Genomic DNA, 15,427 nt, shown 5'->3' with positions numbered 1-15,427 from the left:
GGATGAACAATGAATTCAAAATAAAAGCCTGGGGGAAAAAAAAGGAGGAAAAGTCTTAATGTTAAACTGGAGACACTTTCCTGAAAAGCTTAAAAACAAACGCAGACACCCCATTTAAAGCGCACATTTTGCAACTTTTTTTCCAAACAAGGAACCCCGCGAACCAAACTTTTTTTTTCTTTCTTTCTTTCTTTTTTTTTCCCTCCTCCTCTGGTGAAGAAAACGCACACTGGAGCCCTGTCATCCGCGCGTTCCCATCCTCGCAAAACTATATGCCACTTGCAAAACAGCCGCACACAATGTCCCCTCGGTCCTGCTCCAAACTACATCCACCGCTGTCATCTCCTCGATCCGTGTGCGCAGACGGATCCGACCTCCACGCAGGCGAGGAGAACCGCGCGCACGCACACACACACAGAGGGAAGAAAAATAGAAATCTCACCAGCTTTGCAGGGATCCTTGTAGTCGATCGCCTCTGATGTGGCAACGGGCTCCACGTAGTAGCCCGGATCAACTGCGTCCAGATCCACGGCCAGAATCACGCCGAGGAGACATGATAGGAGAAGCAGGGAGCTCGCCGACAGACCCATGTTTGTGGTTGGAGGGGGAGAGCGAAAGGCGAGGGATAAAGGTGAAGGAAGAGAGAGGGACAGAGGCAGAGAGAGAGACACACACACGGTGAGAGAGAGAAAATGGGAGGATTTTTGTTTAAAAGGGGGGAGGATGAGAGGCAGCCCAGCCGGAGGGCGGGTTTTAAACGCAGCCTCTCTCCGGTGTCTCCTCGGCTCTCCGGGGGCACAGATTTCTCTCCTCCAGCTGGAGCTCCGGGTTCAGAGCGCACACAAGACAAACTTTGATGAGATGGCAGCAGAGGGAGAAAAAAATGCGTCCCTCTCTTTGTTTGTTTGTTTGTTTTTGTTGCTGGATGCTATCAGAGAATAGTCTGCACCCAGCTGAAAGGAAGGAGACGACATACGAGGTCATTATGTTTAAACATCGGGGATAAAAAACAAAAAATAAAAATAAAAAAGAGACATTTTAAAGTTATGTTGGTTTTTTTTTTGTCCACTTGAAGTAAAGTTTCTGGTCCGTGTTTACTCCGGCGCAGGCCCCTCGCGCTCCTCTTTTTTTTTTACGCACGCGTGTAATTAATCACACGTGTGCGCTCGGCACCCAGCCTCCCACTCGCGCCATCACACGCACGCGCTCAGACCGTTTGACCTGCCAGGCTTCTCGACTCCGGGAGTCTGCTGCTGTCAGCGCGCCCCCTGCCGGCCCCGTGTTGAACAGCTTACAACAAATAAATAAAAACAGGGTATGACATAATGGTTAGAATTTCACGTTTTAACGTCTCCAAAACTGACAGAAACTCTCAGAAAGTAATCACTGGATGAACATCCACAACTGACTTACTTTTGGGAGTCAGTCTCGAAGATGGCCACCAAGGCTAAGGGACCAAAGCAAACATTTAAGCGGCTATAACTCGGCCAAACTTACAGATATTTAAATTAAGCCCCCCCAACACAAACTCTAAGTGCTAATTGATCAAGTGAGATGTGTTTTTAACACTTTGCATTCATCTAAGGGAGTCAACTCCGTCTGTTAGCAAAATATCTCCACACTGTCACAAAAACCTATCAGCGTGCATCTGCAACCCAATTCAAGATGGCTGCCGCAGCTATTTCACATTAGCAAACACAAACATATCTCTAACTCAGCCGTTTTCACATATATTGAGCTAAAGTATGGTGTGGTAGTAGCTGAGAGTCATCCCCAACATGTACACCAAAGCGCTGCACGTTTGTTTTAACTGCTGGCCTCAACCCTGTTTTGTCTGTTAGCAAAATATCTCATGAAACAGTGGACCGAAACTCTCAGACTAACTTATTGAGTCATCCACAATGGCTGCCAGAGCTAAGCAACATTAGCCAATCCAAGAATGCTTCTAACTCGGTCAGTTTCCTAGATAATGAGCTGAATGTTGGTGTGGTAGTAGCTGAGAGTCACCCTCAACACTCGCTCCAAGCATTAACACATCTCACATGATGCAGTGGCCATCTTGAATGAAAGTCTGTCATGAAAGGCGAGCGAGCGATGTGCATTCCTTCGAGCAATGCTTGGCCTTTAATTCCAAATTTAGGTTAAATATTTGAGGTGGTTTCTGTTTCAGAATCACAACATGTTTTCCTTGAAAACATATGACATTTTACATTTAATGTCCTCAAAGACTTAAAACATGTATTTTAAGGCAACACTTTTCTGAAACAAACAAAAAAAAAGTCCACTTTTAATTTTATTCCTGCCCAGCATTACCTACCTCAGCATATTGCTTAAAATGAAAAGAATATATCAGAAATCTCCTTCATTAAAAAAAAACCTTTGATATTTCAAGATTATTTTCATTTGGACTTTATTCTGTGCCCTAATTTATAACTTCTATATTTGTGTAAATAAGGCTTTGGGGCTTATTTGTTCAATAAGTAGTATAAATATAACATTACAAACAGGAATACAATTTTTGTGCCAACATAACCAGCTGAGAAAATCTAACTAATCAAGGGGACAAATGAAAACTGGGATCAAAATATATTAAAGATCTACACCCAAAAACCCCCCCAGACTTTTCATGTTGACTTGCTTCGGAAATTTTGAGTTTTAATTGAATTGTGCTTCAATTAGTTTGTCTTTTCTGCAGCGAACCCTTTCAGGTGCATAAGATAAAGGCCTTTAAATGCAGCCCAAATGATGTAATTTAACTGTATCAAGAAAGAAAGACAATTCTGAATACAGTTTATTCAAGTTAAAAATTGCATGATTCATAGCACTAGTATGAAGTAAGAAAATGCATAATTTTAGCCTTTTTTAACAGAAACTCATGCATCATCTGCTGACTATAAACCCTGGAATAAAAACCCAAGGGTTGAGGAGGGACAGCGAGGAAATTCTCCAGCTGTTTGCTCCAGTGTCCTCAGGTGCTGACCATGGGAGGAAATGCAGATTATGCTGCTTCTGTTCGTTACACACAAAGGATTATAGAAGACGTTCTTATCTTGCGCTAATCTGACTGCTGCCTCTGGGTGGAGCTGAGGACAGGAAGTGTGCTGCAGTGAGTGGGCCGTATTTACGCCGCCACTGTAAACACGGCGACGCATCTGCCGCGCACTGGTGAGCAGCATTTTGAAGAAGTGTTAAACACACAGGGACAAATATTTATATTAGCAATGCAAACGTAATCGGGGAAGAGGAAACAGTTTACTTTAAACGAGTAGCTCATGGAACATGTAAACAGTTTAGGAGGACGGATCAGAAATGATGGTTTGGAGCGTGGAATCGATGCGTCATTCACAGAAGCATCTTTGATGATGTGTCTTCACCTGACTTTATTATAAACAGTCTGATTTATTAAGGCTTTTAAACAAGCAAGCTTTAAGCACAAAAATCAGGTAGAGATATAAAAGCAAAAGGAAATTATGAAAAAAAAATCATTTTAATGGCTTACTGTTATGAGTTACTGTCACATGATGAATAATATTTAAACCATTGCTTGAGTTAAAATTAAGCAAGAAACACGGAGATGGTCTGAAATATACAGCTGTGACTTCTAAGTGGATCACAACAAGCTGGTATTCCTGTTGATCGGCTAATATGGGATATTAATAAGATAATACTCTACCACAAATATTTTTTTTGTTTGTTTTCAAATGTTCATTTGTGTCCTTCGCCAAACGTGGCACATTCGCCCTTCTTCAGGCTTTGCAGGAGCTCCTTTTTCCATAATCTCCTGTAGAGAAAATAATGGGATCGTGTTGATTTTTTTCTTTTTTCTGTCTGAATGCAATAATTAAAGAGTCAAAGAGGAGAGTTTAAGCTGTAGCACGGCGGGCATGGCTTCGCGATCCACAAACACATAATCTGAGCACTGCAGGAGCTGAGCTGCAGCCATCAGCCTCTTCCATGCTCCTCCTGCCGTCTCTCCAGATGCTGTTTTTCCTCTCCTTGCGGGCTCAGTGCATCCATCACTGCTGGGAGAGCAGAGTCCCCTCAGCGGGCCGTCGCTCCACGGTGCCACCGACACAGAACCGTCTCACGCCAGACACGAGCCGGGGTCATCTACTGCTGTAAGAGGGCAGAGCAAAATGAAATGATACAGCTGGGTTTGTTTTGTTTACACGTTTTACTTTATGAGAAGGTTTTCATGTGCATCCAGAATTATCACTAGGTTCGGATTAATTTCAGCCAGGATATTCTAATGCCTTACCTCGATTGGCTACATTTAAACATCTCATCTCTTCAGTGACAGGATATATTATAATTCTCCATGAAAAGCAAGGTGAATATTGGCTAATGAATCTGACTTATTTGCTAAAATGATTCAAACCTGTGTCCATACTTAAAAGCACTCCAAGTTCTCAGTGGATGCAGTTTATTTATACATCAAAACTACACATTAGATTACATAATACTACAACAAATTGTTCAAGGCTGGATTATCGATCAGTAGCTACACTGTTTTACAACCAGAGTCAACATTACAAGGCATTGTGGTTACAACGAGGATACTAACCCACTGCCCAAAAAAGAAAAAAAAACAGAATCTAATTTGTGCTAAAGTGTTAGAAAATGTAATAAGCTCCAAGTGAAAATGTGTCCCTCAGATGGTGGAATGACACACCTTGGGCTCATTCGTGCGAGCTGCCGCCACATTTTCCCCAGCCTGGCTGAGAGACGCCGCTCGACTCGGCTGTGCTCCTCGAAGCGTCACCGTTATAGAAGCCGGTGCTTTCGGCCCCCCTAACAACATAGAAACAAAATAAATGCTCAGCAGTAACAAACTGGATGCGCTAGGTTCAAAACACAAATAAATAAAAATAAACGGAGGAATCTAGCCAGAAACTTGAGATTGTTGTCATGAATGTTTTTCTTGGCGGTTTGTTAATTTGGTAGATCTGAACAGAAGCGGGGTGTTGAATGGTGAATATTATTATTTAAGGGTTGCAAAATGCAAGAAAACCGTTTAGACAGACACAAAGCAAAACTAAAGAGAAAAAAAACAAAACAAGAAGCAATGAGCATGAGTTTGATTTCAGTCTTTATTGTAACAGCATGAACAGATTTTGGATAATGCCCCGTGTAAATGTTAATATTGTTGCAACAAGACTCCTCAGGAGATCCGTTTATGTTCATGGAGATTTAGGTGATTTAAAGAAAGACTTTACAACAAGTTACAAGATGAAGAGGCTAAAAAAGCAACAACATGCAATGGCAGTTAAAAAAACCAACAATGTAAGCAGGGTCATTAATTTTAACTTCATTCTTCAGATGATTTCAGTTCAACTTTATATCCAGATTGGTTTCTGTATAAAACGTGCGTTCAACTTAGATGAGACTTTCAAACTCTTATATGGCTCTTTCCAGACATGAAAACCAAACATGTTTTTGCCTCTGATTCGCCTTCAGATGCCAACCAGCTGCACATCTGGCTCAGCAAACTGCACACCAGTTAGGTTCGTCCAGGTAACCAGTCTCCACACGAGGGCGGTTTCTCGAACGCGGTAATCCTCCCTGACCTACAGACGTTCCTGAGCTACTGTTTCCAAAACAAAGCACGGATGAACCACGGGCGTTCAGCGAGGCCGCCGCGATTTGGCAGCTCGACACATACCGGCGGTCTGATTAGTGATGTGGGCCAAGCCCGGCAAGCTGCTGGCCAGCTTGGCCAGCCCGCCGTTGGTGAGCAGCTGATGGATGGCTGTGGTTTTGGCCACTCCTCCCGTGGTGACCACAGGCACTGCCCGGAGCAGAGTACTGCCGCTGGTGCCGACCGAGCTCAGGACCGGATCCTGAGACTTACCGCAAACCGCCTGTAGGTGGAGGAAAAAATAAACAACAATCAAAAAAAAAAAAAAAAAAAAAAAAAAAAAAAACTTTCTTTCGAACATACTGAAAATGTGATCTACATTTCAGGACGTAGTTTAAGTGATTTTACTGACCTATCTTTAGCTGACATGAACACAACATAAATGCTGAGAACATAACACAAATATTTAATGTTTCTGTTAAACCTTTTTCTCCTGTGCAAAGCTGAGAGCTGAGGCAGATGTTTGTGATCAGTGCAGTCTCATCAAATTACACAAAACATCTCAAATAGTCAACTTTCAGAAAATTTGCCTGATGGGCTACAATGGGCAGGAGGCAAACCTCAAAGGTTTTAGCAGCATGTAAAGCTCCAGTGAAATGAATGCTACATGCCAGCATCTAACCCAACAACAATCGAGAGTCATTTTGCTGAAATTTGGAATTTCTGATGAAACTTCTGGGGCAGAAATGCCGCCGATGCAATATGCTCATAAAACATACAACTATTTATGGGCTCTTACTGATGGGCTTCTGTACATCCAATACAAAAGGTCAGGATTATAAATACCTGTGAATTAGTTCTCTAATACAGACAAAATCTGTTATCGAGGGGAAGAAATGACTGAAAAGTGTTAAAAGGTCTTTTAAACTTTTACAGATTAGCCTGGGTATTACAGGTTTGAACGTTTCTGTCACACGCCCTTTTTAAATCTTGTTTTTATTTCATTTAACTGTATTTGTCTGAATCTTATAATATGTGAAACTGAACTGAAATTTATTTATATAGCACTTTTTGCAACAAGGCGATTTAAAGTGCTTATATATGCATATGCTAATATGCATGTAAACATAATTGCTTTTTGGTTTTTATGATTATTGTAATTCTTTTATGTAATATATATCTGATTACTTTATGTATGCATGTCTATTCCTAATTACTTTGTTTTGTTAAGCACTTCGGGTTGTTTGCATTTGAAATGTGTTACATAAATCAGCCTGAACTGAGTAATCAGATGAACCATGTTCTCCTGGAGTACCTGGGTGCTGCCTGCATTTGTTGCTGTGGAGGGTAAGTTAGGAGCTTTGGTAACGATCTCCTGAAGACTGAAACTTAGACCTTGCAGAAGACTGCTTGCGGAAGGCGCTGCAGAAAAACAAAACAAAACAAAACAGACGACAAATTATTAAAGTTGAAATCTGGGTGAAGTCCATGCAAAGCAAATAAAAGAATAAAACTTATACTTTCACAAAATGCTTCCTAACTGAACTCCCCCCAAAAGGTCTAAACTAATTGGACATAAACTAGATGGACAAACACAGGTAAACACAAAATTATGTTTAAAGGTGAAGGTTTAGATCAGTGGAAAGAAGCAATGGCGCAAGAGGTGATCAATGATGATGTTTGCTGAACTATGTTGTTTTTCATCCAGAGTTCAGAACCTGAATCCCGCTCAATAAAAGCAGACAGAACAGCTCTGTGTGTTGAAGCTGGCTGAGATCATTTGCACAGTTTAGTACAAACAAGCGTGCAAAGCAGGACAAGACAGAGGTACCTTGGGCAGTAGCTGGAGCTTGCACCTGGACTGGTGTGGAGGACACCGACACCATGCAAGACTGCACGCTGCTGAATGAGCTGGAGCCTGGGGACAGGGCACCAGACACCTCTGAGAGGCTACCAGACCTGCAGTGACACACATACCACCAGTCTGCTCAGGAGCTGCCCGAAAAGGTCCTGTTTGACTATTAACTCAGCTCCCAAACTCTGAGTATCACCACTCATCAATCCCTCTGCACCAGACACATTTCTGTCCAACTGGTTGGGTGTAGATGTGGGTGTAGTGTGTACAGGGCTTTGAGTGCTGTACGCGCAATGTGAGTGTGTGCAGCAGAGTGGGCAAACTTACCGCTGTCCTGTCAGAAGTCCAGAGAGCTCCTTGGCACCAGCCACAGTCTGTCCCATTGCCACAGATAATGGCTTGCCAGAGACACCCACTGCATCAAGGAGAAGAACAGCAGCATGGTCAGTCAGTTATTTAATAACAATATATATAAAAATAACTTCTGTGAAAGGGCAGACATCAGTCAAAATAACCAAACACAGATAATCAAACATCACAAGCCACATTCTTGAAATACTGAACACCAAACAACAACAAAAATCTTATAATTTCATCTGGAGATCAGACTGACAGATATTCAAAACTCCTGTCTCCCACCTGGTGATATCATCAACTCAGGAAAGTCCAAACAACTTTATCAGTTCACTCGGGTCATACTAACGTAACAAAATGCCTGTTTTGGAAACTCGAAAGAACTTTCCAAACCACTTATCATAAAATAGATATCAGGAGAATTAATATTTCAGCAAATGAATTCCATAATCCTGAAAACATTTGTTTCTCTGTGGTTGAGAAAATACCTAAACTGTTGTAAGTTTCATTAAAACTGAAAACACTTAAAAATCACCGCCTGAATAATCTCAATAATAAATCACAAATTTCTATGTTTTGCTGGAACTGTTGTAAAGACGGCCGGATTTGTTAACAGCCTCCAGCTGCTTCTCAGTAGAGCAGCAGAAGTTAAACGACTCCGTTAAAGCTCCCCGGCTTTCCCGCATAAACACGCCCACCACGACTTCTGACCAATCTTGAGAAAAAAAAGTTTGGCCAGGGCCTTGTGTCGCAAAGCGGCGTACAAAGCTGCTACGAGAACAAAGTGACGCAATTTTCGTCAGTGAGTGAGAGCCGACTTTGTGACTTCTCACAGAGGATGAGTCAGCCTTTAGTCAACCATGACCATTCAGCTCAACAAATGTCACTACCAGTAAATACGTTTGACATTTATTTTGATAAATCCTGCTATTAGGAATTTCGTAACTTCTGTGACATTCCCACTAGAAAGACGTTTCTGATGAATCGTGTGTGAGTGCAGGAGATTACCGGGTTTGGTGCATTCTGCGGGGCTGATGGTGCTTCCCGCTGACTCACTCTGGGAGACAATAGTGACTTTAATCTTTGCCTTCTTGGAGACTTTGCTCGGCGTGGGACTGGGCGTCTGTCTCCTTTTGCCGTGAGTGCGCACTTCATCTCTGTCCAGGCCTTCCATCTGATCACCGCTGACTGGCACTGCACCACAGGAACAAGGACACACGTGGACACACAACAACGTAAACAACGAGGTGACTTGAGCCAGTGGCGTTTTATTATTTTGTGACATTCCTTTAATTTAATTTGACATTTTTTAAACCGACTTCTAATTTTCTATTATTTAAACTTTTTTCCTTTAATGTAGGTAATGATGCAAAATCTTATTTTTTAAATTCAAAGCAGGACATTTGGTATATTAATTGAATTCAAAGTTGTGAAAACAAAGAAATGAGAGAAAGGGGAAAGAGAAAAGAAAAGAGTGGAGGAGGGACAGACACTTACCAAAGATACAAGGAGGAGTGCCAGGAGGAAGATTTTTCCTCACAAGCATGTTTTGTTTCATAAAAGCAGCAAACTGAGCTGGAATGAATCAGAAAAAAAAGCCAGAAAGGAAAGTCGCAGAAGAAGAGACAAGAGGAAAGTAGTTCAGTCACGTTCCATCTCATCCCGTCAGATGTTGAGATGTGATAATTGCTTAAGGTTTTTCTGGGTTTTTTTGTCTCCCCCCCACACACACACACATCTCACATAATACCCCCATCTGCTCAGTTTGCACAGTTTTTGCAAAATTAAGCAGGAGCTGAAGTTTAAAAACACAAAAAGAGGCAAAGGTGTTTACCAACAGACTGCAGTAGTGACCGGGCACTAACCTTGAGCCTGCTTGTGAGTGAGAACGGTGCCTGAACGTTGCATGTGAGTCTTGAGGAGCTGAGTAGCTGTTATCAGACTGGACTTCTGTGCAGGCGACAGACCTGAGGTCTTGGGTTTGGGACTTGATGTGGGGCTGCTACAGACACTTGACAGATCCTGAGAGGAAAACGAAGGAGGAACACTCCATGAGTTTATTGTTGCATAATTACAACGCAGCCTCTTATTTTATTTAAACACAGTTATAACAAAGTACAGTCTCTTTATTGAAGCATCACTTCAAAACACTAATAAAAGGCAACATTTGGATTGTTGGGTAGTAATGGGTTCTCACTCTCAAAGAAATTCTTCAAATACTTAAATTATTAAATTATACCCACTGATAAAGACGTTAAAAATAAAGGTTTGAGGTATTTTTGTCCTCAATTTGTAGTATTTTTTCTAACCTCTGAACCGGAGGGTGAGATGGGAACTCTGAGCGCAGGGGATGAAGGTCGTCCTCTCTCCATATCGAAGGGAACCTCCCGTCGAGGCCGTTTCTTCTTCTCTGTGTCCAAGTCCCTCATCTCCCCAGAACCATGACTGTGGCCCTCTGCCCGAGTCAGGACGCCTGACAAAAAGTCAGCTATCTCATCCTAAAAGTTTAAAGAATTGTTAGAAATATATATATGGATGAATAGCATCAACAAATGAGTAATTCATTGGAAAAAAATTCTGAAGTAATGATTTCCAGTCACCTGAATGCAGCGATCCACCATGGACTGTGTCAGACCTTCTGATTTCATCTTTGCCGAATTGATTCTGTGGAGGATTTTTTTTGTGTTAAAACTCAAAAGTGTTCAGTAGAAAACAAACAAAAAGTGAAACAAACATGCAGCCTCTCCAAGTGTTCATAATCTCTCCACCCCAGACGAAATGGGCCAACTCAGACTCAGATTACATCTCTGCCTTACTGTGGGAGCCTTTTGAGCTGAACAATGTGGTTTATTTAGCAAAGGAAAAGCCGGGAATATCTCTCCAAAAGCTTGCGTGCACAAACATGCAATGCAGGGCTCACTGAATAATCTTCAGAAAAAATAAGATACTGTTGTTTCAGTCGTGATTCACGCAGACCAAACAAAAGATGCTCTGGGCCACAAAGATGCTCACACAAAGTCAGTCTCAGGTGAAAGACAGAATTACTGATGAGACCTCACTAATGCTTCTGCATGCCAGTTTAGCTCTGTGATTATCTCCAATGTTGAGACAACTCAAACTCGCCTCCTCATTTTGAATCTATGCTTTTAAGCAGAAACTGTGCCACAAAGCTGCAACAGACCAGGTTTTTAAAAAGGGTTTAAGAGACAGGCTGCATACTCCGACCTTCATTATGCGACACATCCTTCATATATCGAACAGCTGCTGTTGTGCTCAGGTTTAAAACATCCATATATTACCCTTTTCAGGTTTGTGACTGACCTGAGGTTGTCGTCCGCCCCTCCCACCACCACCATGCTGTTGTCTGCCCTCAGCTTCTCCCTGAACTCCTCCATGCCGTCTGTGGTACACTGGAGCGCATTCTGTCCGACCACAAACAGCACGGGCGTCTTCATGTCCAGCAGCGGGTCGTCCACATCCTGCAAACCAGTAACACAAGCATCAAGCGTCATCACAAAACTGGCTACAGGAAAGAATGGAGAAAAAAAAGCTCAAGTATGAACAAACGGACAATAAATCATTTTTGAAGTTCCCTAATTCATCCATCTACCCATCAATCTTCTTACCCCTCTTGGCCCATTAACGGTTAGCAGCGGGAAGCCAAGACACACCACGGCAGTCAGATATTCCATAAGAGATACCTAAAATAAGAAAGCATCAAATTAATGATTTATTTAATAAATACATTTTTAGTCTCACATTAATAAAACACTATAAAACAAGTCTTACATGACAGGCAATAAGCGCGCCAGCGTTCCAGCCAACCAGGATAATGGGTTTATGTGGGAAGTGGCTGTGAACCTGTTGAAGAAAATTTTCATTACATTATTATTATTAGAGCTGCAAAAAATGCATTTGACATTGAGGATAACAAACCCATATATTCCACATTCCTACTTTTTTTTTTCTTTGTGGCTTTACAAAAGTGATTAGTGAAAATAAGCTATGATTTCATAGGTCACCAACCAACTTTACTCAATTTAATAAAAGGAAATGCTGCTTTCTAGAACGGCTGCAAAGCTAAACCACTATTTGTACAACTGAAATACCTGGAAATACCTGATTTTTTTCAGGGTACATACACACACACACACACACACACACACATATATATATATATATATATAAAGAACATGGAAGATTATTTCAAATACATAAATATCACAAACAACATCTGGAGAAATTAATATTCTTATATAATCTGAGTATCCTACCTCCATGACTTTGGCCCTGACAGTCCCCAACATGTGCTCCAGACATTGTGTGATTCCAACATTGGCTCCGCTGTTCACATGAGTGTGCACGGGGATCACCTGTCATACAAACACAACTTCCAAGCTCTTATATCAGAGAAAAGAAAAACCTCTCTGATAAAATATCGATGAATATGATAAATATTTGACCGAGTGAGATTTCGGACCTTTCCTAAGCAGGAGAGCTGCGACTGCCAAAATCTCATTCGCCGCGAGGTGGAGAGGGCGGGATTAGTTGGGCTTGATGGCGCAATCAGGATGAGGGGGGATCCGGGAAGTTTGCTCTGAGTGTGCAAAAATACAGACAGAGGAATATGAGGTTTGCAACACACAGACCTTGTAGAGAGAAATACAAAACGCTGTGAAACGAGTGAAAATGTTTACCGGTTTGTTTTGAGACAGTACTCCGACAGCCGGATCCCAGGGACGTTTCAGAAGCAGCGACAAAGCCTCCGCACTTGGAGCACCGGTCTTTGCGGACGGCAGCAACATTCTGTCGATCAGCGAGGGCAGCTGTCCGGACGGACACGGGGGCGGCAATAAGTAAAACATCCAAGCCTCTGCACGCACAGGTGGTGTCGTTTGATTTCAGAGAACATACCTTGCTTTTGAGAGTCTGCAGCACGTCCAAGTACGCAGCGAGCATGGCAAGGCTCAAAGACTCGATCAGAGTCGTGTGTAACCACTGCGTCAGTTTGGTGTCCCAGTTCACGCTGGCGAGCGCGTGTCGGACCTTCCTGGCGCACTTATCTACAGCTATTCGTCGCAAAATCGGTTCATTGCAAGCCTGAAAAAAAAAAAGGAGAAAAATGTGTTATTACTCACCTTCTGTCTCACCTGAGGGTTTTACACCAAAAGGTTTCTTCACCAAAGAAACTCATAAAAAATGTTTTTGATTTTAATCACAAATAAATTTTAAATTTAGGGAGACTATATGATCCAACAACAGGAAAATGCAAACACATTTTTACACCATCCACATACACCGACTCTGCAAAAACCTTGTGATTTTAAGGAGATTTAAATGTGCAAACAACTACCAATGTATACTGAGAAAGAAAACAAAACTAAAAGAAATTAAATAATAGCAACAATAAGTATAATACGTTACATGTTCATTGGCCAGACGTGCTAATCTTTCAGCCTGAATGGCTTTAAGGACTTTGTTGAACAGTTTGTTCTGCACCGCTGACCACCCGGTCCTGAAAACAAGAGAAACATGACCTCAAAACTCACAGCAACTGGGATATTCATCACTTTTATTGGAGAAGCAGCATCAGATATACTGTATTAATTTATGAGGGGATCGGTCCACGTGTTTGATTACTTGTTTAGATGTTCCTCCCAGTCCTCAGGGGGTGGGGGGCTCTCGGCAACAGTCCGAGCAAACAGGACATGTCGCTCACATTCCTTCATCACACTGAGAGCTTTCTGGTTGTCGTACAGAGGAACGGGCGTTGGTGTGACTGTTTCCACGTCTATTAGAGACTCAGACTCTCTGCGTGCAAAGGACGATTGAAAGAGGAAAGAAGAATCCCTGTCAAATTACTGTAACATTTGAAAAGCATTTGTTGATCAACCCAACTACCTGAAGACAAATTTGCAGCAGGTAGATAACAGAGGAGGCAGCTAACAACAACCAAGCAAAACAGTCTACTATTATAAATCATTTCAGAAGCTTTTATACTCACGCCGGGGGTTCAGGTTGGCGACGGGGAGTCACAAACAGCGTCCTTGAAGGCCGAGCGCTGCTGGCATCTGGGTGAGCGTTCCACGGTTTGGCATAGCTGTGGTCCAGAAATACCAAATCCAGGTCCCGCTCATAGGCCGAAAGCTGGAAAAGTAAGGACGTCCCCATTTTGCGCGCAGTCGCCTGCAAGTCTTTATCCCCGCGATGCATGCTTACCCTGGGCCTGAAAAGGCCCACAAGACCCCAGAAACCTGTGGGAACCAGGCCAAGCTGGCAGAGAATAAACAGGAGAACATTCAATACGTGTTTTAAGATTAATTTTTTAAAGCGTTCCACCTCCTTAAAAAAAAAGTGATGACAAGGTGGGTGTTTAATTATGCTCAAGTTAAGTTTTTATCATTATATCTACTTCTCAAGCAGTAAAGGAAATTAGCGAGGAGGTGAGATTAAAAAGTCTGACCATTTTGATTGCACAGTTTAGGAACATTTTGATCCATTTCTGATCAACATCTGGGTTATTTGTTCAACTCCTATTAGTGTTAGTTAAAAACTGCAACAACAGCACACTCATACAGAAATACAAATTATTTTAAAACAACTGTAGTTAAATTTATACACTACAGTGTAAAGGTGTGCACATAGAAAGACTGATTTTGATCATTTTGATGTTACTACAGGGTGAAGTTTGTAAACACTAGTATCAAATTGACACGTTTAATCCCAGCTAATTTCTCTTTTGTGCAGTTTAAAAAAAAAAAAAACCTCCACTACCACTGAAAAGCACAAAATAAAACGCAAAAAGGATTTTAAAATAACTAAATAAAAGCCACACACACCGATAAGTGAAAACATGGTAAACTAGACTGACTGCACCAATATATAAACATGCTTTGTTTGTACTTTGTACCATTTGCTGCTGGTTCTTAATCATTAAACTTATTTTTTAAGGTCGTGTAAATTTAAAAAAACAAGAACGGATCAGTTGATAATAAGTACGTCTAAAACTGTAAGCACTATAAAGCATTAAAAGTGGAAGAAAGTGAATCAAGTGACTGAGGGCGGAATGGGGTGGCCTAGCATTACGCTGCTAGCATAACAAGCTAAGAGCTAAACCGATGACGTTATCGCTGTTTTCTGTCAATTACCTTTTTTTCATCACATCATTTTCATCGAGACATATTCGGCTCTTTGCCCAACCAAGCAAACAGCAAAAAGTGGCGTGTTTATCGTCGACTTCCCAGAAAATACATAAAACATAAGACTATTGAACGTGAAAGCCTTACTTCCTTTTGTTGCCTAATTTGTTGCCGTGTTTTGCTACAAATCCCCCTTTCTCTCAACGCTGACAGCAAGCGAGACGGAGAGGGCTGTATTTTAACCTAACTGGCAACCCTTTTTGTGGCGCCTTGGAAAAGGAAGTAAAGCACGGACTGGATTACCTTAAAAACGGGATCAGTGCACCTGAAGCTCGCTCTTCAAATACAGGTGCTGGTCATAAAATTAGAATATCATGAAAAAGTAGATTGATTTCAGTAATTCCATTTAGAAAGTGAAACTTGTATATTATATTCATACATTACATACAAACTCATATATTTCAAATGTTTATTTCGTTTAATTTTGATGATTACAAATGA

At 41.6% G+C, this 15,427-nt stretch overlaps 2 protein-coding genes across 6 annotated transcripts in view; both read right to left on the bottom strand.

Moving 5' to 3' along the window:
• The window catches only part of bmp1a (bone morphogenetic protein 1a), a 31,599-nt gene extending 30,843 nt beyond the window's left edge, over positions 1–756 (bottom strand). Inside the window, exon 1 of the mRNA XM_017417358.3 lies at positions 443–756. Coding sequence (XP_017272847.1) covers positions 443–590 — 148 coding nt within the window. The 5' untranslated portion in view covers positions 591–756. The remainder of the gene's footprint in view (positions 1–442) is intronic.
• Positions 757–3,353: 2,597 nt separating this feature from the next.
• kansl3 (KAT8 regulatory NSL complex subunit 3) lies at positions 3,354–15,166 on the bottom strand. 5 transcript variants are annotated; one of them, XM_025006156.2, is made up of 22 exons: positions 15,074–15,166; positions 13,792–14,060; positions 13,428–13,598; positions 13,212–13,302; positions 12,702–12,887; positions 12,485–12,613; positions 12,268–12,384; positions 12,062–12,160; positions 11,577–11,648; positions 11,414–11,488; positions 11,109–11,266; positions 10,388–10,451; positions 10,097–10,285; positions 9,653–9,809; positions 9,285–9,362; positions 8,796–8,981; positions 7,761–7,848; positions 7,410–7,537; positions 6,894–7,000; positions 5,663–5,861; positions 4,673–4,791; positions 3,354–4,116 (listed from the first exon to the last, which is right to left on the bottom strand). In XM_025006156.2, the coding sequence occupies exons 2-22, from the start codon at positions 13,998–14,000 to the stop codon at positions 4,111–4,113; spliced, it is 2,628 nt and encodes an 875-aa protein (XP_024861924.1). In that variant the 5' UTR covers positions 14,001–14,060; positions 15,074–15,166; the 3' UTR covers positions 3,354–4,110. The 5 variants fall into 5 exon arrangements, with proteins under 5 accessions (XP_024861924.1, XP_017272833.1, XP_017272834.1 ...); XM_017417344.3 differs by having other exon boundaries at positions 14,936–15,122; XM_017417345.3 differs by having other exon boundaries at positions 3,354–4,113; positions 14,936–15,122.
• Between the last annotated feature and the right edge of the window lie 261 nt (positions 15,167–15,427).

This window comes from Kryptolebias marmoratus, linkage group LG1, assembly GCF_001649575.2.
Source record: "Kryptolebias marmoratus isolate JLee-2015 linkage group LG1, ASM164957v2, whole genome shotgun sequence".
NCBI lineage: Eukaryota > Metazoa > Chordata > Actinopteri > Cyprinodontiformes > Rivulidae > Kryptolebias > Kryptolebias marmoratus.
The sequence above is the reverse complement of the archived record's forward strand: the minus strand, read 5'-3'. Positions and strand labels throughout refer to the sequence as shown.

Bases quoted from the DNA above. Each gene is read 5' to 3' on its own strand.
- kansl3 (XM_025006156.2), bottom strand. From the start codon at position 14,000: ATGCATCGCGGGGATAAAGACTTGCAGGCGACTGCGCGCAAAATGGGG. The intron at 11,267-11,413 runs GTAAGAAGATTG...ACTGGTTTGCAG, and splicing joins CCGTTAATGGGCCAAGAGGG to GATGTGGACGACCCGCTGCT. The intron at 5,862-6,893 runs GTACTCCAGGAG...CTCCACCTACAG, and splicing joins CAAATGCAGGCAGCACCCAG to GCGGTTTGCGGTAAGTCTCA.